The sequence below is a fragment of the Carcharhinus amblyrhynchos genome, chromosome 29 (assembly GCF_965287045.1).
Source record: "Carcharhinus amblyrhynchos chromosome 29, sCarAmb.v2.hapA, whole genome shotgun sequence".
Classification (NCBI taxonomy): domain Eukaryota; kingdom Metazoa; phylum Chordata; class Chondrichthyes; order Carcharhiniformes; family Carcharhinidae; genus Carcharhinus; species Carcharhinus amblyrhynchos.
This window is the reverse complement of record NC_137352.1, coordinates 21882262-21906560: the sequence shown is the minus strand read 5'-3', so window position 1 is coordinate 21906560 and position 24299 is coordinate 21882262. Positions and strand designations below refer to the sequence as shown.

General features: G+C 40.4%; 1 protein-coding gene across 10 annotated transcripts in view; it reads right to left on the bottom strand.

Annotated features, from left to right (window-relative positions):
* The window catches only part of gramd1ba (GRAM domain containing 1Ba), a 689080-nt gene that overhangs the window by 153859 nt on the left and 510922 nt on the right, over positions 1-24299 (bottom strand). Inside the window, exon 1 of one of the 10 annotated variants that reach the window (XM_080214721.1) lies at positions 10847-10941. The exons of the other annotated variants lie outside the window; for them this stretch is intronic. Within the exon in view, the coding sequence (XP_080070847.1) occupies positions 10847-10854 (8 nt within the window). The 5' untranslated portion in view covers positions 10855-10941. Of the gene's footprint in view, positions 1-10846; positions 10942-24299 lie in introns of those variants that run through there. 10 annotated transcript variants of the gene reach the window in all.

Here is a 24299-nt window from a genome sequence, read left to right as displayed (position 1 = left end):
GATCCCAGATGGGTTATGGCAATTGATTCTATCTTAAGCCATTTAATCCTGAAGTGTTAAGTATCCCTTAGCAATTTTCAAAATATTTGTTTAACAAGGCATTGGAGTAAGTTGCCAGCAAGATTTATAATTTTTCATTTGTACTCAAATGCTACTTCAATCCTCACAAGGTGACTTCGATCTTAAATAAGATTCTGGTTTCATAAAGATGATTTTGCACATCTTATTTTATTTGGGCAAAAAAGCACATCACCCTGACCATTTGGGGACTGGTCATTTTAATTTGACATAGACCAAAAGGCCAACTTGATCCATCATGCACATTATTATTCATCTGACAAGTTAGGACATACATTGGGGTTTTACACTAACCTGCCAGCAGGACTGGGGAGAGGGGGTGGTGGCAGCCTAACTGCCTGCTTCAGCCTCTTAATTTTTAAGGTGCGGCATTTGGTAGCTCACCTGCCCTTGTGCCTATTGTGGCCCTTAAATGACAAATTGGATGTCCACTTTTTGGCCTTATCCTATCTCCAATTTTTGCCCACTGCAAGGTGGCCCATTTCATGTGGGAGCTCAGCAGTTTTATCTGGTAACTCTATTTTGGGACCAATGGAAACAACCCCCAAAACTCCAAGGTTGAGGACTACTTGTAGTCATGGCTCTCAACTGACAAGAAACTGGACATTGGTTGAATTGATTGCACTCAATATCCACACACGTCCACTATTAAGAGCAGTAACCCTTGGCAATTTGACCCGCTCTAGCCAGGAAACAGGAAATTTAAATCCACTACCCAGTTGAGATGACTGTGGCCAAGGGTTAAAGATGGAAGTATTTGGGCATGTGTAATTCAGTAGAAGTACCAATCACCTGCAAGAGTTGAATTGCTCAATGTGCTTGTAATCCTTTCTTACTTCATTCTTTTCCTTTCTTTGATTTCCCAAATCACTAACTTCAGAACAGATCTGAGAAACCTGCTTTCATACCTTTGTCAACATGTGCTTAAATTGGGTTGCATAATAGTAACATAGGGATGATATGCAGATTGATTGCTTATTCAGCCACTAGAAAATTCTGGCCAAAATTCTCCGGCTGTTCATGCTGGCTGGATTCTCTAGTCCCACCAATAGCGCAACCCCAGCTGTGGGTTTACTGCCAATGTGGGGTGATGTCAATGGAAATTCCCACCAACTGTGGCAGAGAATCTTGCCGCGAGCAAACAACGTGCCACCTCCCACTGGCATAAAACATAAGACTGGGAGGGTGGAGAATCTCGTCCAGTATTGCATTCACTACCTCCCTCCATAATAATGGAGGTCTGAGATTGGAAACATCACGATCGTTCAATGATAAAAGTCAGCTCCAATGAAGTCCAACCCATTGGTGTTTCAATCCATTTTAGTTTCCATAGGAAAATGGATTCAAATCAGTTGATTTCATCATTCAGCTAATATTTTTTAGCCTACATGAAGTAATACTGTCTCTTTTAAATACACTGAGTAACAGTTCCTCCAAATCCATTCCCTCCTAATAAGGACAGCATTAATAAGTAGACAATTCTCTTAATGATATTCAGATTTGAAATTGAAGCTTCCATCCTATTATTCCAGCTTTTCATGTCCATTACTCAAATCAATCCAAATATAAAGGGGGGGGGTAAAATTTAAAAGGAACAGCACTTAATAATAGTAAGGGAGTGGGAAGGGTGGTGGTGGAGGGCAAGGGTTGGGATAGGGGCAGCTGAGGTGAACGGATGGAGGAGAAAAAGAAAAAGAGCTCATTTAGTTCAAATTACTCTGCTCAGAAACACAGCCAACAAATATGAGCCTCTGAGTTGGATTTGAGAACAAGGATTAATGCCTCAGACTAAGAAAGATGCTGATCCACACTGAACTTAACCAGCCATACATTGTCCCATCAGATACTTCATCTGAGTGGGTTTAACATGGTCAACATGGTATCTCTCCACTCTGTTTCAGAGCAGCTCCTTTCAATATTCCTTTTTTAATTTTCTTGGAAGTGTACTTCTGAGTAAAAGTAATTTTCTTTGTAGAATTTGTGGATATAATTTAATTGTCCGTTTTATTACTTGCCTTGGTGCTGTACCGGGCCATGGGTAAAGATACTGGATTTGACTGAAAGAGATGGTACTAATGAGATTGACTTAATGTGTAAATCACAATTCACATGTTCTTGTAGAATACTAATGATCTGTGGCTATTATTTTGAAATAGGAAATGCAAGGTCAGGAGATGGTGGGGTTGAAAATCCTACCACAATTATACTGATGATATTTTCCTTATTTTTTTCCTGTATCTTCCCCACACCCCTGTCCAGAAGCCTTATGATGTGGATGTGCCGGCGTTGGACTGGGGTAAACACAGTAAAAAGTCTGACAACACCAGGTTTTAGTCCAACCGATTTATTTGATAGTAAACGCACAAGCTTTCGAGGTTTCCCTCTTCGTCAGGTGAATGGAGAGTTCTGGCCTCAGACAGAGAATATAAAGCACAGACATGTCTGTGAGGCCAGAACTCTCCATTCACCTGATGAAGAGGGAAACCTCGAAAGCTTGTGCGTTTACTATCAAATAAATCGGTTGGACTAAAACCAGAAGCCTTATGCCCAGAATCAAGGCACTAAAAACTGTCTTGTAGATTTCAAAAGACAGTCAGCATCCTGTGTGCTAATCACACTTAGTGGCTCTAAGTCTTTTCAATTTATTCTTCATCAATCCAAACTTAGCAGAATGTCACAGATCCTTCACTAGACAGAAACAAAACAAAAACAGGACCAACAAAAAATACATTTGCCCTGGAATGAAAGGGGGGAATCTGCGTCAAGGAGCAGCTGTGCTGAAAGATTAAATGAAAAGCAGGCTTGGTAGATAAATAAGTATTGGTCTTAACAAACTCGTTAGTACTGGATAAAAATAAATTCACTATTCCATTACGGGAAATAAATTTTGATGTGCAAATTTTATCACAGAGTGTGTTGCAATGAAATGTTCCTAACAATATTCAATCCACATCTTCACTTGATAGTCAGAATCTTGAAGAGGGCGAAACCATGGATTTAGTTGTAGTAATTGACAAATCAATAAATGCAGGTCTGATTCAAAGGGAGCTCCTCAAAATTTTGCTCCCTCAATCACATAAATAAGAAACAAATAAGTCATTTTATAGTCAAGAAAATAATAAAAAGGGCATCATACATTCTTCAAATCTATGAATAAAAATCAAGACTCAGTTCTAGTTGATACTCTTGAAGTCAAAGCTCAAATGATCAAGGTAAGTTTTTCATGCATGCAAAGGACAATATTTTATGACTATTCACATCATTTATTTTGTCAGTTAAGATCATTCTGAACCCAAAGAAGCCCAAATAAGCTTAATAAATAGATATAAAGTGGACAAACCTAGTTGCCTTTTGAGTGACATCATTAATTTCAGTGTCAGTGATGCAGCACATTATGCCTCTCTAAGCAAAAGATGTAAACGGGTGACATAATGACCTATATCACAACTACATGAACTTGACACTTACTCTCAATATTATTATGAGAAAATGACTCTCAAAGAAACTGCAAAAACTTTGCATGGCAACAGCGCATGCTTAACAGAGCTACGGTTTCATAGAATAGAATCCCTACACTGCAGAATAGGCCATTTGGCCCATCAAGTCTGCACCTATTCTTTGACAGAGTGTCTTACCCATACCCTCTCCTCCATCCTATTCCTGCAATCTCACTCATTTACCACGGCTAATCCCATCTAACCCTATACATCTTGGGACACTAAGGGGCAATTTAACATGGCCAACCCACCTAACCTACACATCTTTAGACTGAGGGAGGAAACCAGAGCACCTAGAGGAAACCCACACAGACATGGGAGAATCTGCAAACTCCACACAGTTACTCAAGGACGGATTTGAACCCGGGTCCCTGGTGCTGTAAGGCAGCACTGTTAGTCTAATAATATTTGAAGTTTAAAAATAATCATATTACTAACAGAACATTTAGTTCAGAAACAACACTCTGATACACTGGATGCTTCATTAAATACAAGTCCCATCCTGGAGTCTTCAGAGGATTAAAACTCATAAAAGACAAGTCACAAGACATTTTAGGACTACATTTTCTTCGAGCAAAAGTATGGGTTCCACTTTTCTCATTTATGATTCTTTGAGAGTTGCTGCCATCAAGTTAGAAGCAGGCAGAAGGTTATATACGGTTAAATTATATTGAGAATGACTAAGCATGCGCTCTATTCATCTGATAACTCTGGGCCCTCTGAACAATTCAGTTAATGTGCACTTGCTTTAAATTCAACTTTGTGATTCAGCTACAGCAGACTTTTTGGAGATAAAAGATAGTTGAGCATTACTGAGATTGGAATGTCACATGATGGAAATTGAATATCCACTTAGAAGAGACTTTTCCCGTGGTATTTTTGTGCAATTTTGCAGCACACTGAAGTAGTAAGCACAATATACATAAACTTGATTTATTTAAGGACATCAGACTGTCACCATGAAGCAGCTTCCTTTCTTAATTACAGAAAGTTTTTTGACACAAACTGCCAATATGATTCTAACTATGGCACTGTATATGAAGGATTTTACATAAAATAGAACTTTTGATGTGAGAATTTCACTGAATGGAAACAGCAATGGCTGATTCATGGTGCATTAAAATTGGGAAATTTTGATCCACAATGCATAGAAAATGCACCAAAATCTGGAAATGCATCTGAAAATAATTCCCAGTCACCTATCAATTTCTGAGGCAAGCTTCCACAATAAGCTATATCACTAGACATACTCCACAGTACAAAATTCCTGAATTGATGATGTTCAAACACTTGTGTGCAACAATTAATGCGCAGAACTAAACACAATCTGCTGCCAAACATTACCTTCAGGCCTTACAGGATCATTTCTGTATAAAGTTTTGGTTCAGGTTTTGTTTTAGGGGCGACTTGCTGAGGGAATTCTATTGTACAAAACTGACAATTGCTGGAGTTCACAGAAATTCTGATGACCAGGATATGGTGACCTGAAATTTCAGAGTTGGTTAGGAAGCAAGGCAAATTTATGAGCCTGACTTTCCACTGGCTCTCTAACATCAAATGAACACATCGAGGGAGTTCCCAGGTTCTCAAAGCAATTGTTCATTTTGTGTCCTTGGAAGACTTCAGCAGAATTCATGTAGGTTTAATGAGCCCCTCCACGAGTTTCCAAATCATTAGCACAGCAAAATAATCCATCCACTGCAAGCCTGATGGGAGTGCAAGTATCACTGCTTATGTGCCCTTGAAAATGACCCAATCCCTGGAATTTGTACAGGTCTCTGTTGTTTTTGGCAAGATCAGGCAGGGATTCCACTAGGGCTGTACTTACCAACACAGCAGAGCTCCAGGAATTTCCAGATACTATATTTAAGGTGCGAGCTGTGCTTCCTTTCATACTTTATGCTGATTTATGGCAAACTCACTACAACTCCTGCATATAAATCAACGGACTTTCCACTGCTATACACTATAAAAAAGGATATGTGCAAGTTATATGTTTTTAAAATGCTTACTTTTGTAGAAAATAGCTACCATTGCATTATAGAAACATAGGAAGTAGGAGTATGCCATTCGAGCCTGCTCCACCACTCATTTTGATCATGGCTGATCATCAAATTCAATATCCTGATTCCCCCCTTCCCCCCATATCCCTTGACCCCTTTAGCCCCAAGAGTTTTATCCAATTTCTTCTTGAAATCAGACAATGTTTTGGCCTCAACTACTCTCTGCGGCAGTGAATTCCACTCCCATCTTATAAAGAAACTTCGGCGAAGGGCTAAAGCGAATGATGGAAGGCAGTAACAAGTTTAAGAATACTAGAGCCATGTTCTATACATAGGTGAGGTCAGTATCAGTTGAGATACAAAATTGAATACTAAAGCTGCAAAATCACAAAGAAAACTATCTTCTAATATTTGTACTTTGTAAGTAGAAAAGTTCTGCACGTACAAAATGGTTCAATTTAGCATTGAAAATACTGTTTTTATATTTGGTGCTTTTGCACTAAAATGTCACATTTGGAAGTTAAATTAGATTGATTGTTTTTCATCACTACTGTATAGATTTCCCCTCTGATGTTTTGTAATCTAATCTGCTCGTACTTTCCAGATGCAAGCGCAATGTGCAATCTGAGTACGCACCAGTTACAACACAACTGTGAATCAGTTAGTTATAGCCTCTCATAAATCAGACTGACCAACACATATCACCCAAAGACTTATGAATGAAATTCAAACTGCTCTGCACGACAAACAAGTGGCCAAAGCTAAATCTCTTAGACAGTGCCGGTCAAAAATGTACTGATTTAGATTATACAGACAAGTGTACAGATATGCAACATGTATCCATCTAATCCTCATAATGCTTGGGACTTAGAGATATGGAAATATGTAGTAAAAGTACGTTTATTGGTGATGTGCAAGTCACTGGAGTGTGTAAGAGCATTCAGTCCAGAAGTAAGATCATGTCTAACTGCATTAAAATAGCCTTATTAATAATACCACTTTCGCAATTCTAAACTTCCAACATTACTGTATTTTTGGACACAATGCAAGAAGTTTCAAAAGACCTTTCTCTGACCTAGTCTATTGCAGACATCTTGTACTGAAATGCTACTGTTCCACACAGTGTTGCTGTGTATATATCATTCAAACCAGTCTGTTTTTCAACTCACAAGCAGACCCATTCAATTCATTCCTGGCACAATTTTCTAATTTACATTTATTTTGTATAGAAAACTGAATAATTTCCCAATTCAATTGTATTTCTTTCATACAGACACTGAAGGATTTTCCTTTTTAATAAGTAATTCATTTTTAAAAAATTATATTTATGGTTTGAATAATTTCGAACAAATTTAAATGAAACATGTCTTGTAAAAAAATGACAGGATCAGCACTGGCTCTAACTGTTTATCCTAGAAACAACTACAGCAAGAAAACAATATTCTTAAGTCTGTTCCCAAGCTGTGAAAAATAATAAAACACACATCAAACCAGAAAGCCTGCAGTTGAAGGAGTACATGAACAGTTTTCTGGACCATTATCCATAACAATCTTGAGTTGGGTTTACAATGGCTTGTTATGCGAAGTACTCTCAGTGCCAAAAAAATTGTGGTAGCCCTTGTACTAAATGCAATGAAGTCATGTGTTCAAACTATCCAGTGAACTAAATGTGTCAGCATCTTAACTGGGGCACAGGGAAAGCTGAATATCTTTAAGCCCATAAATCTGGATTAGTATAATGTGTTAACCCTTGAAATACAGACAAAAATGCTTCAATTTTTCTTTATTATTGTTTAATAATGGCTGTCAGCTCTAGTCTAGAATTGTCAGATATGTTTCATTCTCTAGCTTCTCAATGCAGGGAAACCTCTGTTAGTTCCTTTTATATTTAACTTTTTGACTGCTTTTTCTTAGGAACCAGTACTACTGGTAATTTCCAATGTTAACTTCAAATTGAACATCCATACATCCCTTTACCACATGCCAGAGTAAGAATGTTGGTCCATTGGACATGCAGCACAAGTTATTGTATGTAACCTGACCCATTTGAGAATGGTGACTGAAGTCAAAGCAAACCTGTTGTACTTTTGTTGTGAGACAAGGGTATCCACACCATGGGTCACGATTCCCAGGGAGAGGAGTTGTGAGTCCCAAGGCAGATACAGCAACTGTGGATTGCAGCCTCTGATGGGAATGTAATTGGAATAGCACATCCTAAGAAAGTTTTCTCTGAGGTCCACCATTCTGTAAAACGATTTCAGCTTTCTAGCTGCTGCTTCCTCCCCTCAACCCAAGCTCTGCCAGTTCTTCACATTCCCCCTGCTCTGGTAGCTCTCCATCCTACCTCTCCATCATTTTGACCCGGGGGGGGGTCTCAACAATTTTGGAACATTAAAATGAAATTACAATAGGGAAATATTTAGGAAGCACTGGTGTAAGGGTTAACTGGACTGTTCCTATTGTAGATTCATCATTATAAACATGATGAACCTTGCAGTCCAGTTAACCCTTACACCAGTGCTTCCTAAATATAGAATCACCCTCAGTTGCAAAGTTCATCCTCAGCAGCAGCAGTAAAATTGCAACTTGCTCATACTGTACAGCAGGAACCTACATGCTTGATTAGGTATCTCCATTGCATAATTTGCATTGTTATCTTTCTGCACCACCATGTATGGATGGATTAGCCAGGAAAAGTATAATTTATTTTTTCTTATTCTTAACAAAAGCTAACATCCTCGTGGTATTTCCAATATATTTTTTATTCATTCTGAGCCAGCATTTATTGCCCATCATTAACTGACCTTGAACTAAATGGGCTTGTTAGGCCATTTCAGATGACAAATGAGTCAACAACATAGCTGTGGGTCTGGACTCATGTAGGTCAGATCAGGCAAAGTTGGCAGACTTCCATTCTAAGGAACTTTAGCGAACCAGATTAGTTTTATGACAATCTACCATAGTTTCATGACCATCATCAGACTTTTAATTTCATATTTTTTATTGAATTCAAATTTTAGCATCTGTAACGGAAGGATTTAATCCTGGGTTCCTAGTGCATTACCCTGGACCTCTGGATTAATATTCTAGTGACAATGTCACTGCTCTACCGCCTCCCTTAATATCGGAAATTATTGTTGTACCAGATTTTCTGCTACTCTTGCACACACACAGGAATAATCCCAGAAGTATTCAGCTGACCAAATAAACTATTGAATATTTTTAAGGCTGAAGTAGATAGATTCTTGACAAACAAGGGGATGAAAGATCATAAAGGGTAGGTGGGAATGTGGAGTTGAGGTTACAGTCAATTCAACCATGACTTAAATGAATGGCAGAACAGGGTTTGCACAATTGTGTGTACATCTAAACTTCAATTCCTATTTCATCAGGTCTCTTCCATTGATGTCAACTTTTTTATTTGTGCTGTTGCAAAGTTGAAAAGGGTCTCCGCTCTGTTTTCCAGCCCTCTCCTATCACACGTCTTTGAGAATTATAAAGTAGCTTTTCCTTCATTGGATCCCAAATGTTCAGTTGAATGCCAGCTAACCTGACTGCAACAGAAGCTGGAATGCATTGGATTCCCCACACCTTTCAATTCCAACTGCCTGACAATAAAATAGTTGCATCAGGTTAACATTAAACCCATTTACAAATGTCTAAATGTTAGAATGGATTGATATACCCATATATACCCATTTGGTTGTTTTGGTGCTTATGACAGATCACAAAAATATTTTCAAATGTTGGTGAAATTAAGCTGACACCTGAATCAAATTGCACAGTATATCAATACTTTCAGTTAATTACCACATGCCATTTAGAACAAATGTGGAGGCAGTATATTCACGGTGCGTATATTTGTTAAACCAGTTTTTGGAATAACCAAGGCTGATATCTCAGATTTAGAAATACCATAATTGGTCTGCATGCCCTGCACTAGATTAGATACTTTAATTCTCAGTAAATAACAACATCACTGTGGATTCCACTTGCCCATTTATATAAAGATACAATAAAACAACAAGGAAGGCACATTACCTTCCAGGCCAAAATCCCTTATATAGATTCAGAATTTTGGATTTATGGCATTCTGATAGACTTTAATCCAACGTTTGGATCAGTTCCACAAAAACATCTCATTCTTGCAACGGCAAAGTTAAATGATTCATATGAAGAGAATAGTGCCAACTTTAGAATAGACATTCTGTATTGGAAAGACATTTAGGAACACTGGTACTGTGAAATGCTGTCATACATCCCATATTGCCTGTAAGTTTAATGGAAATAGTTTGGGAACAAATCCAGTAACAAATGCATCATTTATTAGACTGGACTTGAGTGCTTCTTCTGAAGTAATCCGGTGCCAAGCATTACTGCATAACTTCTTCCGGGAAGAATGTGGGACAGCTGACAGGCATGCTTTCCAGTTCAATGCAGATCAATTGGTTGCAATTCTAGCTTGAAATAAAAGTGATGATGGAAACCAAATATCTGAGAGATGGCTGCATTTGTTCATTTCTGTTTTAGCTTTGTGGTAGCAGTTGCTCACAGACTGCACAATTTCAAACATACCTCGAAATATTAAGCAGCTTTACTTTTGTTCCCACAACTTGAAGTCAATTTAAGATTTACCAATATGAAGTCAGTCAACCTGCAGCATGGTGAATTTTTTATCAACTTCATAAAGAATTCATTAAAAAGTTTCTTTTAAATCAGCTTTTGCAATGTTTCTTCACCTCTGGGATAAGGATTTTAATGCAGCATGGACTAATGGGATGAAACCCTTCTCTTTACATCTATTGTTAGGACTCTTTGTCAATTGAAGCAGACGCAAGTCAGTTCTGGAAGGGGCACAAAGGCAGAATAAACACTATCCACAATTTTACAATCTGACTTAGAGAAATCAAAAGGACTATTGTGGTCAAAAATAGTTGATGAGTTCAAGAAACAATACATAGATAGACCACCAGAAGGTGTTCAGCACTGCTACATCTGATTTTGGAAAGATCAAGTGCTAATAACAGAAAAGGTCCATTTTCTGATAGCTAACTCACTGACCGATACCACAAAAACTATCAAAATATATATCAGTGAATAGAAAGACACCTTGCAGGCTAGTTCAGCAACACATTCTTCTATTCATCAAAGGCCCAAAACCCTGACAGTAGTTTAACGGTTTTGCATTTCATATTACAGGTCCTGCTTATCGCTATACGTGGCCTGCTAGCACAAAAACATCAAGCTATTTGGTGATGTGGTACTTACTTTTTCATTGTAGATATAGCCGAATAGCACTGATCAACACAGCAGAACTCGTAATCTCCTTTACACTAATGGCATTCTAATGTTCTCCATTTGTATAGAAGAGGGGAAAGCTTCAAAGCCAAGAGAGAGTTTGAAATGGAGTCAGTTAAGGTTCTTCTAATTTTACCGAACTGCAATTATTACTTCTGTAATCCTTAAAAAGTTATTACCCCAATTTATCTTTCATACACCACTCCTCAATAGGAAAGCAATATAGCAATGTATTTCCATTTCTCGCCAATGCTTCTTTGCAAGAGTTCTAAAAGTCAACCAGGTCATTTTTCTAATGCTTTGCCTCTCTTCCAGGAAGTGTGTTGTTATCAACCCTCAGTATTTCTGTGAATTACTGACCTGAGTTTGAAGCATCATCATGTGAGAAATCCCATGTGATTTTTTTGATTCTGTATTACAGTGCATTAATGTAGCTTTGTCCCCTCACCCCGCAACCCCCCCATCCATCTTCAATTCCAATTGATCTCTATATTCTAGTTTTGTCTATCACTATTAAATACAAGACTAAGTGTCGAGACAAACAGTACCTGAAGCTACTCAAAACTTGCATTACAAATTAATGTTCAATTTTCCCAATGAACACAGGACTATTGCATACTATTACACTTAGCAGTGGCCTGATAGGTCAACATTAGGCTGATATGGCCTTCCTCATTCTTTGAAGCTACTTCAACCAATATATACAATGGGAACAAGAAGATTTTTTTCCAACACTGTCAATAAAAGTACTGGCTGTCCGGAGCTACAAACCAATGACAATAATATTTTGGTGAAATTATGTGAGTTGCTGCAGTTAGCTGCTCAGTGTAATGGCAACTTCTCTAAAGGTTGGCCCATGAATTGAGTACAACACAAATAGACCGCGCTCCAACTTCTCCTGCCAGCACCTGCCCTTGAAGAAATCAAGGTAAAAAGGAAAGATTGTCCTAATCACTTCTCTTTTTAGTGGTGCATTTATCTTAGGTTCATTCTCATAAATTGTAGCTATCCACTTTGGCAAACACACTAGGTTTCACCTAAGTGAAAAGTTGAAATTGCGTGAAGTTTCTTGTACATAGTGCTGAAATTAATCAGGGTTTAAAGATCTGGGGGAGAGGTTATTTCAAGCTTCAAAAGTTTTGAATTTATAAGCTTTATGCAATCCCAAGAAAGGTGCTGAATTGTATATTGTCTGTAACTCACATCAACACTAGTCCACTAAAATTATTGTAAAACTATTTCCAATTCTACTTACAGAAACAACTTTATAAACTGTCACCAATTGTGGTATTAACAATGAAAATATATGCAATAACTATGAATCAGGGCACGAGGAAGAGCAGAGCTAGCATGTGGAGACCTGATCAACTGTAGAGAAAAAAAACAGCACAAGCAGAGATCCTTGAAAGAATAAAGCACAAAGAAGAAGAACAAATTCAATTGGACTTAGTAATAGTTAGGTAGCTAACAACTGTTAATTAATGATTTCAGAAACGAAGGATAAACAAATTATTTTACCGATACCAACTTTGAGAATGTCAGATTCTTTTGGAGGTAACTAATTTCTTAAAAGGATAGAAATCATACACTTCCTTTTAAATCCACCAAAATATTTAGGTATTCTTTATATAACAATGTCAAATGTCTGGTAAATTTCTTAGTTCTAACACTGATGTGAAGATATTGGCTACAATATAATTCTACACATAACTCATCAGCAAATCAATCCAGCAAATCTGTAGTCTTCTGCAGTGTATTATCATGTAGGCTACAACAGCAGCAAAACAAGTACTTCCATCGAAACCCCTATACTCGGGACTATTATTTTCACAGGGTCTGAATAAAATTTCATCAAAGGGAACGGTATGTATAAAAGACACTTGTTGCTCTGATTGGTTAAACTGGTGCCATGATTATATTTTAAATATATTAAAGTCATCTCAGCTCCAGGACATCGCTGCAAGAGTCACTCAGGGTAGTGTCCTAGGCCCAACAATCTTCAGCTGCTTCATCAATGGCCTTCCCTACATCATAAGGTCAAAAGTGGGGATGTTCATCGATGAATGCACAGTGTTCCGTACCATTCACGACTCCTCAATACTGAAGCAGTCCATGTTCAAATGCAACATGATTTGGGCAATATCCAGGCCTGGGCTGACAAATGGTAAGTAACACTCGCCCCACACAAAAGCCAGGCAATGGTCATCACCAATAAGAGACACTCTTATCACTGATTCCTGACACTCAATGGCGTTACCATCCTGAATCCCAAACTGTCAACATCCTTGGGGTTAACACTGAATAGAAACTCAGTTGGGCTCACCACATAAACACAGTGCTACAACAGCAGTTCAAAGGCTAAGAGTACTGCAGCGAGTAACTCACCTCCTGACTCCCCGGAACCTATCCATCATCTACAAGGCACAAGTCAGAAGTGTGACGGAATGCTCCCCACTTGCCTGGATGGGTCAACCTACTTGATTGGCACCACATCTACAAACATTCAATCCCTCCACGACTGACGCTCAATAGCAGCAGTAATGTCTGCAAGATGCACTGCAGCAATTCACCAAAGATCCTTAGACAGCACCTTCCAAATCCATGACCACTTCCATCTAAAAGGACAAGGGCAGCAGAGAAATGGGAACACCAGCACCTGCAAGTTCTTTTCCAAGCCGCTCACCATCCTGACTTGGAAATATATCGCCATTGCTTCACAGTCGCTGGATCAAAATCCTGGAATTCCCTCCCTACTGGCATTGTGGGTCAACCCACAGAACATGGACGGCAGTGATTCAAGAAGGCAGCTCACCACCACCACCACCTCGAGGGCAACTAAGGATGGGCAATAAATGCTGGCCAGCCATGAATGAATGTCCCACGAATAAATAAAGAATATATAAAACAAACAAAGTTATTTTAGCCAAAAGATGAAAATGGGCATGTCTGTTTGAAAGATTTAGTGCACAGTTTTGGTCCTAATTGATTACCATAATTTAAACTTACCTGGAGATTTATACCAGAAATCTGTAAGCTTAGCACTCAGTTGCTGGTTAAATGCAATTTACATGCAGTGGCACATTTGGTGGGCTCCCTCAATATCCAGGATGACTCAGGGAATGACAGAGAGGCCATTGCGGGTTCTTGGATGCAGTACTGGAGGTCTTAATTAAAGAGATCCAGTGAATGAGGTGGGTAAGGAAAGTAAACATATCCTTGTGTTCGTCTCTTCTGCAACAGCTTGTACTGCGCCTTGTCTAGACAAAGTCAAATGCCAAGTAAGATGCTTATGAAACATTCCCTTTCTCCTGGTGACTCCTAAAGTGGAGCAGCACAGCACATACTCTTCTCAGATGAAGGCTGCAACAGCTTCTCGAATAAATGTTGTTCATGTATTGGTTGAATCTTGGCAACATTGTCTCGAATGTTTCCCAGTGCTTTAAGAGGTATTTTTCACAGCTGCTGTAGTAATGACCATGAAATGGCGAGTATCCATTTAAATTGTGAGTTTCCCTTTTACACTTGAAATTGACATCAAAACTATTTTTACTCCTAAACAGCTGGTCACTGTTAATTAAAGCTCTAGTCACAAAATACTATCCAGCCACTTTGATGAGCACTAGCAGGCATTTTACTATTTAACCAGGTGTTCATTTCTAGCATTGACCTCAACCCTTTTACCAAGGCGATGTCTTGCATTAAAGGTGTGCTACACCAGCATTACCGTTTCCAACCTCACCTCGGCTACCTCATTGGCTATTTGGCACCTAATGTATCTGGTGAAAATCACCGACAGAGTTTAGTTAAGGCCTAAAATCAATACTTTTAAAATTCCTACCCATATGTATTTTAGGTGTTGCTTCCTTTGCTTATCTTTTTAGCTTGTCAGCTTTTAACCATTTTAGAGTGTCAAAAACTGCAATGTTCCCACACCTCACTAACGTAGCAAGTATCGTGTTTGTGCAGATTGAATCTAGCATAACAACCTGACCTGATAATAGAAACTGAACTTGGTAAGATATCTCAAGCAGGCAGTATGACTCTGCTTTACTATCTTCACATTTAATGTTGGTGAAAAGCAGTTCCAGTTAAAAGTATGGCTAAGTTTGTGGAGTTAGATGGCACTTTGCAGTCTCCAACACATGGGCAGCTGAAAGCCAAGAGTTTACTGTATTAAAAAAACACATTGCATGGTAACATGGATATATTGTTGCTGTAATTTATGTTAGTATGCATGGCTGCTGACTGGTTTACTGTTGAGCAGATGCTGGTCTAATTCATTTCTATATAATGTTCTAGCCAGTCACATGTGGACACACATGGACACCTTTAGGTACCTTCCCAGCTACAGTCCAGTACCAACGCACTTCCACTTGGCAGTACAAATTGTTCTTCTTGTTTTCCATAATAACCTGACTCAAACATAGTCTCCCCACATACAGAGTATTAAGAGCTGGCCCTTTGAAAGGAACAGAAAAAGTGCATAATGTTAACACTCTGCCAAGTGGAAAGCACTAATGCTGCAGAAACCTGAACTGAGATCCAGTTACTTTTCATTATTCGAATGTTATTTAATTTAGAGTAAATGTTGACACCATCACCAAACCATTTGACATGAAAACATGACATCCATGGTTGTTCAAGTGTTATAGTGCTTTCCTAAAGTGCTACATATATTGCTGATTTTTATACTGAGCCATGTAGAGAATTTCAATGTAGCACTGTCAATCTACAGCTTGACTGCATCAACTTACACTTCATTAGTTATAGCAATGCTGTAATTAAGAACATAAGAAATAGGAGCAGGAGTAGGCCGACTAGCCCTTCGAGCCTGCCCCGCCATTCAATAAGATCATGGCTGATCTGTCGTGGCTCAGTTCCACATTCCTGCCCTCTCCCCATAACCCTTAATCCCCTCTCTTATCAAAAACCCATCAACCCGCATCTTAAAAATATTTAGTGAGGTAGCCTCCACCACTTCAACGGGCAGAGAATTCCAGAGATTCACCACCCTTTGAGTGAAGAAGTTCCTCCTCAACTCCGTTCTAAACCGCCCCCCTTTTATCTTGAGGCTGTGCCCCCTAGTCCTACTGTCCTTTCTGAGCGAGAAGAGTCTCTCCACCTCTATCCTATGCATCCCATTCATCATCTTATACGTCTCAATGAGATCTCCCCTCATTCTTCTAAACTCTAACGAGTACAAGCCTAATTTATTCAGTCTCTCCTCATAGTTCAACCCCCTCAACTCCGGCATCAGCCTAGTAAACCTCCTCTGCACTCCCTCCAAGGCCAAAATATCCTTGCGTAAGTACGGCGCCCAAAACTGCACACAGTACTCCAGCTGCGGCCTCACCAATGCCCTATACAGCCGCAGCAAGACCTCCCTACTTTTATATTCAATCCCCCTCGCTATGAAGGCCAGCATCCCATTCGCCTTCCTGACCACCTGCTGCAAGCTGGGTTTTTGCGACTCATGCACAAGGACCCCGAGGTCCCTCTGCACCGTTGCCTGCTGCAGTTTTTCTCCACATAAGTAATAATCCTTCCTACCATTACTCCTACCAAAGTTGGTGATAGTGACCACAATTTTTGGTGATAGTGACCACAATTCGGTTATGTTCACCTTAGTGATGGAAAGGGATAGGCATGAACCTCGGGCTAGTGGTTTTAGCTGGGGGAAGGGTAATTATGAGGCTATTAGGAGAGAATTAGGAAGCATAGGTTGGACTAGGAGATTACAGGGACTGGGAACGTCTGAAATGTGGAGTTTTTTCAAGGAGCAGCTACTGCGAGTCTGTGATAGGTATGTCCCTGTCAGGCAAGGAGGAATTGGTAGGGCTAGGGAACCGTGGTGCACCAAAAAAGTCTTTTCGTTGGTTAAGAGGAAAAAGGAGGCTTATGTTCGGATGAGACGTGAGGGCTCGGGTAGTGCACTAGAAAACTTTAGATTGGCTAGGAGGGAGTTGAAGAGTGAGCTAAGAAGGGCTAAAAGAGGACATGAGAAGACTTTGGCTGATAGGGTTAAGGAGAATCCTAAGGCGTTCTATAGGTATGTCAAGAACAGAAGGTTGGTTAGGGCAAGATTAGGGCCAGTTATAGACAGCAGAGGGAAGTTATGTGTGGAACCGGAGGAGATTGGAGAGGCATTGAACCAATATTTCTCTTCGGTGTTCACGCAGGGGGACATGGATATAGCTGAGGAGGACACTGCGTTGCAGGGGAGTAGAATTGACAGTGTTGCAGTTGATAAGGAGGATGTGCTAGATATTCTGGAGGGTCTGAAAATAGATAAGTCCCCTGGTCCGGATGGGATTTACCCCAGGATTCTCTGGGAGGCAAGAGAAGTGATTGCTGAGCCTCTGGCTCTGATCTTCAGGTCGTCGTTGGCCTCTGGTATAGTACCGGATGATTGGAGGTTAGCGAATGTTGTCCCATTGTTTAAGAAGGGGAACAGAGACTTCCCTGGGAATTATAGACTGGTGAGTCTCACTCCTGTTGTGGGCAAGGTTTTAGAAAAAATTATTCGGGATAGGATTTATAGTTATTTGGAGAGTAATGAATTGATTGGAGATAGTCAGCATGGTTTTGTGGCGGGTAGGTCGTGCCTTACTAACCTTATTGAGTTTTTTGAGAAAGTGACCAAAGAGGTGGATGGGGGTAAGGCAGTGGATGTGGTGTATATGGATTTTAGTAAGGCGTTTGATAAGGTTCACCATGGTAGGCTTCTGCAGAAAATGCAGATGTATGGGATTGGGGGTGATCTAGGGAATTGGATCAGGAATTGGCTAGCGGATAGGAGACAGAGGGTGGTGGTTGATGGTAAATATTCATCATGGAGTTCGGTTACGAGTGGTGTGCCTCAGGGATCTGTTTTGGGGCCACTGCTGTTTGTAATTTTTATTAATGATCTGGATGAGGGTATAGTTGGGTGGATTAGTAAATTTGCTGATGACACCAAAGTCGGAGGTGTGGTAGATAGTGATGAAGGGTGTCATAGTTTGCAGGAAGACTTAGACAGGTTGCAGAGCTGGGCCGAGAGGTGGCGGATGGAGTTTAATGCGGAGAAGTGTGAGGTAATTCACTTTGGTAGGAATAACAGATGTGTCGAGTATAGGGCTAACGGGAGGACTTTGAATAGTGTGGATGAGCAGAGGGATCTAGGTGTATGTGTACATAGATCCCTGAAAGTTGGGAGTCAAGTAGATAAGGTTGTTAAGAAGGCATACGGTGTCTTGGCGTTTATTGGTAGGGGGATTGAATTTAGGAGTCGCAGCGTCATGTTGCAACTGTACACAACTCTGGTGCGGCCGCACTTGGAGTACTGTGTGCAGTTCTGGTCCCCACATTACAGGAAGGATGTGGAGGCTTTGGAGAGGGTGCAGAGGAGGTTTACCAGGATGTTGCCTGGTATGGAGGAGAGGTCCTATGAGGAGAGGCTGAGGGATTTGGGGTTGTTTTCGCTGGAAAGAAGGCAGCTAAGAGGGGATCTTATTGAAACATATAAGATGATTAGAGGTTTAGATAGGGTGGATAGTAATAGCCTTTTTCCTCTGATGGAGAAATCTAGCACGAGGGGGCATGGCTTTAAATTAAGGGGTGGTAGTTATAGGACGGATATCAGGGGTAGGTTCTTTACCCAGAGGGTGGTGAGGGATTGGAATGCCCTGCCTGCTGCAGTTGTAAATGCGCCTAGTTTGGGGGCGTTTAAGAGATCCGTGGATAGGTTTATGGACGAGAAGGGATTGGTTTAGGTTAGTGGGTCATTGTTTTGTAACTGGTCGGCGCAACATCGTGGGCCGAAGGGCCTGTTCTGCGCTGTAATGTTCTATGTTCTATGTTCTAAAGTGGACCACTTCGCAATTAAACTCAGCCTTCACTTTCTTCTTTTATTCTTATGAATTACTAGGCAGAAATTTGGAAGGTACTGAAAGGCTTCCATGTGACTGGCTAGAACGTTCTGTACTCTGGGGTTCCTCACCACCTTTCCCGAAGTTATTGGTATTTGACATTTCTGTCAGGTATACAGTTAATATGTCAATGTATTAAAATGGAAGAGCCACAGATTTGGGTCCATCAGTACTGCAGACTGCATTAAACCACACATGCTAGCAAAGTGTTGGGTAATTTTTGTCCTCCTACTTCATGGAAGTGCAACTACAAATCTTATTAATTATACTGGTGGTGTCACTAAATGCAGCCTATATAATTACTATTGCATTTGGATACCTTGTCACATCATTACTGATAGTTTCCATATCGTACAATGCTCATTTTGAAAAATATGTGAAGTAATTTTGTAATCATTTTCCAAACAAAAAAACAGGCCCTTTTGCTGACATGAGAAATAGGAGTCGCAGCATAGAAGCAAAGGACCATCAAGAGGAGGAAGGGGGAATTTAGGAAAATTTTTAATTCTGCAACATGTCAGTTATAGGCTTCTCCATACAAAGAAAATAAACCTTAAATACTGGGTCAGTAACTGTGCTAACACCAAAACCATTGCCGTTTCTGCAGTTTCATTTTCCAACTGGCACATGCAAGCTGTAGTGCAATACTCGATGAAACAGCTTAAAGAAATATTCATAGATTGCAGTATTGAAAAAAAAGACATACTGTACATTGTTAAAATCTAATCATGTACCTAACAAAGGAGGTCTTATAGTGCAATGGGTAACATCTCTGCCTCTGAGCCAGAAGCTCTGGATTAGAGTGCCATCTAGAACTTGATGGCCAAGGAAGGGGTGTGTATAATGTGACTACCCTGTTGAGTATCAACCTGCAAAGTCTTTCCAACACATGCAAATGGCAGACAGTAAGAGTGGGAGAGCAGGCTGGTCAGCCATGCCTAATGCAGCGTGATGCCCCCTCAAGCTACAAGTCCCTGTGACAGGCTACTGACTATTTCAAAAAAGATCTCGCTATGGGGACAGAAGTTTGCCTAGTGCACCACTAGGTGTGGGAAATGAAACAACATGACTAACCAACCATAAAACAAAATAAACCCTTAAGCACCAATGTGCTGACAATAACTCAGCTATAACTAACGGCAGGGAGATAACAATTTAAATAGTTGTTGGAGGAGGTTCACAAAGATATCCTAACTGCACTTAAACTCAAATGCCACATTTATAGGTAATGTATGTAACATGCATGACTTCAAACACATTACTTGTCAACCTTCTACAGTAAGGCACACGGAGAATTTAGAGGAGTCATAGGCTGTGCTTGCAGCAGTTTTTTTTCATATTCTATGTCAATGGAGCTAATGTATCCCAAGTATCCATCAAGGACAATGTTTAAAATACATCTGCTTCAACCGTTCTGTCACATCAGCACAGAAATTCTGGAGCTGGTCTGGCTCCCAGTCCAAGCAAACATTCCCATGCAATACTCAGAAAAATACATGGCTAATCCAATGTCTGTTATGTAAATGTGGCACTTCACTATGTCTGTTTTTATGTTCCTGTAACCATTAAAAACCGTAGAATTAATATGCATTAAAAAATGTATTAAAGGCTGTAGTTTTAAATACATGTTTAAAGCATGAATTCTTAATGCTGATTCATGAATACAGTAAAATTGAACCACAAACAATTTTAGAGTTTTTGGTTCTGGTTCTTGGGCAAACTTCTTAGTCTGGTAAAACTGGAAAACAGACTTTCCAATAAGGGAAGAGCAAAATACCCACCAACTATGCTAAGAAAGAAAGATAATGCTATCGCCGTAGGAACTTCTTCATTTCAACTTTCCAGCATTTTGCTGCAAATTCTCTGCTTGGTCTGATCCTTAGTGACTTATTATCCTCTAGGTCATCAGCTGATTTCCCTCCTTTTCCTTAAGGATTAATTTCTGTTACTGAAGTTTAAATAACTAATCTAGACAACTATAAAGTTAACTTGTTATTTTTAAAACAAAACTACACACAAAGGGAAGCAACAGGTCATGTTAAAATTTTCTGCCCGCTAATAATTCACAAGCCATTCCATGCTTGATGACTGCACATCAGAATTTTTACAGATCCTGTAACTGTCAGAACCAGGTTAATGTGAGTGTGTCCTTTGAGAGGAAGTTGAAACAAGTTGAAAGTATTCCTGGTGATTCCCTACCAGAATGTTATTCTGACTCTTACCATCTTGACTGACCCACATTCTTCATTTGATTACTGATCAGCATTCAAATCTCCTTATGTTATAAAGCTGCATTGTGCTCCACTCCAAACGCAATAGCACAGTGCTAACCAAATGAAGATTAAAGCTTGCAGGAACAGTCAAGCTCCAATTCTATTGCCTTTCTTCAGCATCAACACTCCTCACCTCCACCCAGCTATTCCATATCTGTGTTCAAATACCCATCACCCATTTTCCTTAACAATGTAACCGACACTAACAAACTGTAACACTGGAATTGACATTAATAAACCATAACACTGTATTTACAAGCCATTGACATCAAGTACACTGTTTTACATCAATAGGGTGTTGCCAATAAAATACTTTGGGGAAAAGGTGCCACATTTATAGGTAATGTATGTAACATGCATGACTTCAAACACATTACTTGTCAATCTTCCACAGTAAGGCACACGGAGAATTTAGAGGCCAAGTTATCCTTGGGGGCATGCATATATAAATGAATCCTTATTTTGAAGTCATACATTGTGTCCTTATTTTCATATTTCCATTGTAAACTCCTACAGCAAAGGTAAGTTATATTGTAAGTTTCTAGAGATAAAAGACTTCACTTATATTGATTGATTGGAGTAAAAGGGACAGCTCACATTAGAGGGGAGAAAGTTGAGAGATGTGAAAGCAATGTTTGAAATCGAGAGAGATCTAGATAGAGTAGATAGGGACAAAGTGTTGGGATACTAGTTCAGAAACCCCAAGGTATAGTACGAAGCCAGACTAGAACCCAACAATTTTCTGTTTTGGCATTAGGAGAATAAGGGGCAGAATTCTCCCAAAAGAATTTAAGTGTTGAATTTGTGGGAAAACTGGAGTAATTCATGCTTTTTTTTCCCCATTGGGAGTTCAGACTAGAATCTCCCACAATCTGCGCTGCAGAGCCATCGGCGTGAATATCATTAAATTTCAGGAGGCGGGGCATATTCCCACTTGGGAGGCTGAAACCAGCAGGCCTCTGCTCATAAGAGGTGGCCCTGCACTGTCAGCCTCCGTTTGCTGGCCAGCTCGGAACTCCAGTGCTGCCCCCCCTCCCCCCAACCTTCCCATGGCACGGTCATGGCTCTCCCAACCATTCCTGCCCCCCCCGATCTCTGCCCCCATCCCTGCAGTGCTAATTCCCCCTCCCCAGCCCACCCTGATCACTGGCTTCCTACTTGTCCCCACCAACCCCAACGCAGAGTAGCAATAAGATCCCTCACCCCTACCGATCACCCCCTAGGCTCCACCCCCCAAAAGGCCCCACACCCATATGCCCTGTCTCCTTGGCACTGTCCAATGCCTGGTGGACAGTGGGCATGAGCACTTTTCCCCTTGGACAGTGGAAGGGGGCAGAGGCTGGCATTACCAGGGTGCCCATGCCCAGGAGGACCCTCTGCTACCTGATTCCCTGAGCAGTCTCAATTGTCCACCCTCCACTCTAGTGGGGTTAGGTCACTAGCTCCCCAAAAGTGTGGAGCGACCCCACTGTAGTGAAACATTCTGGCGGGTGGGGGATGCTAGCAGGCCCACTAATTCAGAATTCAGTCTGACCTGCTAATAGCATTTAAATAAAATGTAAAATATAATTTAAATGCTAACCCCGCCTCCTTGCCAATTTCCAGCATGGAGCAGACCGCGCTGGAAATCCAGTGCTGGGAGACGTTAGTGGGGTGGGGCGGGTAGAGTTAGCACAGCGGGATGGGAAAATCCTCCCCTAGATCATTCAATCCAGGGACAAATTTACTGGTAAATTAAGAAGCTTTTATCAAAACAAACTTTATTTAAGAACAGTTTAACAATAACAAATGAATTAGGTTAACTTTTAACAATTGAACAATACATAAACATGACAAGATACAATTCTTTACTGCTAACCTGTGACAATGAATTCCAATTCAAGCAGCAAGTGGCATGTGGTTAGCACTGCTGCCTCACAGCTCCAGGGACCTGGGTTTGGTTCCAGCCTTGGGTGACTGTCTTGTATGAAACTTGCATATTCTCTCCGTATTTTCATGGGTTTCCTCCGGGTGCTCCAGTTTCCTCCCACAGTTCAAAGATGTGCAGGTTAGGTAGGAGGAATTTAGCATGGCCCATCTTAGTGTCCCAAGATGTGTAGGTTACATGGATTAGCCATGGGAAATGTGTGTGGTAATGAGGAGAGGACAGAGGAAAAGACCCTGGGGAAGATACCATCAGACAGTTGTAGAGAATTGATGGCCCAAATGGCTTCTTATGCATTGTCGGGATTCTATGAAGCAATATTCCTCTTATAGATTTAAACTCTTGTCTTTGAAATTAGTTAGCAAAACACAGACATACTTTCGGTGAATTAGGTTACCAAGCTCTGGAGCTTTCAGAAGCCTCTAGAGAGTGAGACAGAGAGACACTCTTTTCTTCAGGCAGCAACAGCTTGTATTTTTAAATGAAACTTAAGACGTTCTTTCTTTTTTGCAAGCTCAGCTCCTCCCATTAAGCACATGACCTCATTCCTGTCAATCAACCTAATCAAAACTCTATACTGAAATCCAAGGGGGAACTCAAGTAAACACAAATGCATTAGCTTTGCTTAAACAGTCACTTTGGGTTGGATTTTCCGCTTGCACGCATCTCAAAACTGGAAAATCCTGCCCAATGGTAATGATCTTTGGGTGACTTCCTGCTCTGTACCCAGTACATAGAAACATAAAAACTAGAAGCAGGTGTCAGCCCTTCGAGCCTGCTCTGCCATTCATTTTGATCATGGCTGATCAAATTCAATATCCTGATCACCCCCTTCACTCCATATCCCTTTAGCCCCAAGGAGTATATACAATTTCTTCTTGAACTAACATCAACTACTTTCTATAGTACTGAATTCCACAGATTCATCATTCTCTGGGTGAAGAAATGTCTCTTCACCTTAGTTCGAAAAGGTTTACCCTTTATCCTCAAACTATGAACCCTAATTCTGGATTCCCCCACCATTGGGAACATTTTTTAAAAATCTACCCTGTCTAACCCTGTTAGAATTTTCTAAGCTCCTACACTCTTCTAACCTCCAGTGAATAAAATCCTAACCAACTTAGTCTCTCCTCATATGACAGATCTGCCATCCCAGGAATCAGCCTGGTAAATCTTTGCTGTACTCCCTCTATAGCAAGGGCATCATTCCTCAGATAAGGACAACAAAACCGCACACCCAGTGTGCCTCACCACATCCTACATAAGTGCAGCAAAACATCCTTAACCCTACACTCAAATCCTCTCGCTGTGAAGGCCAA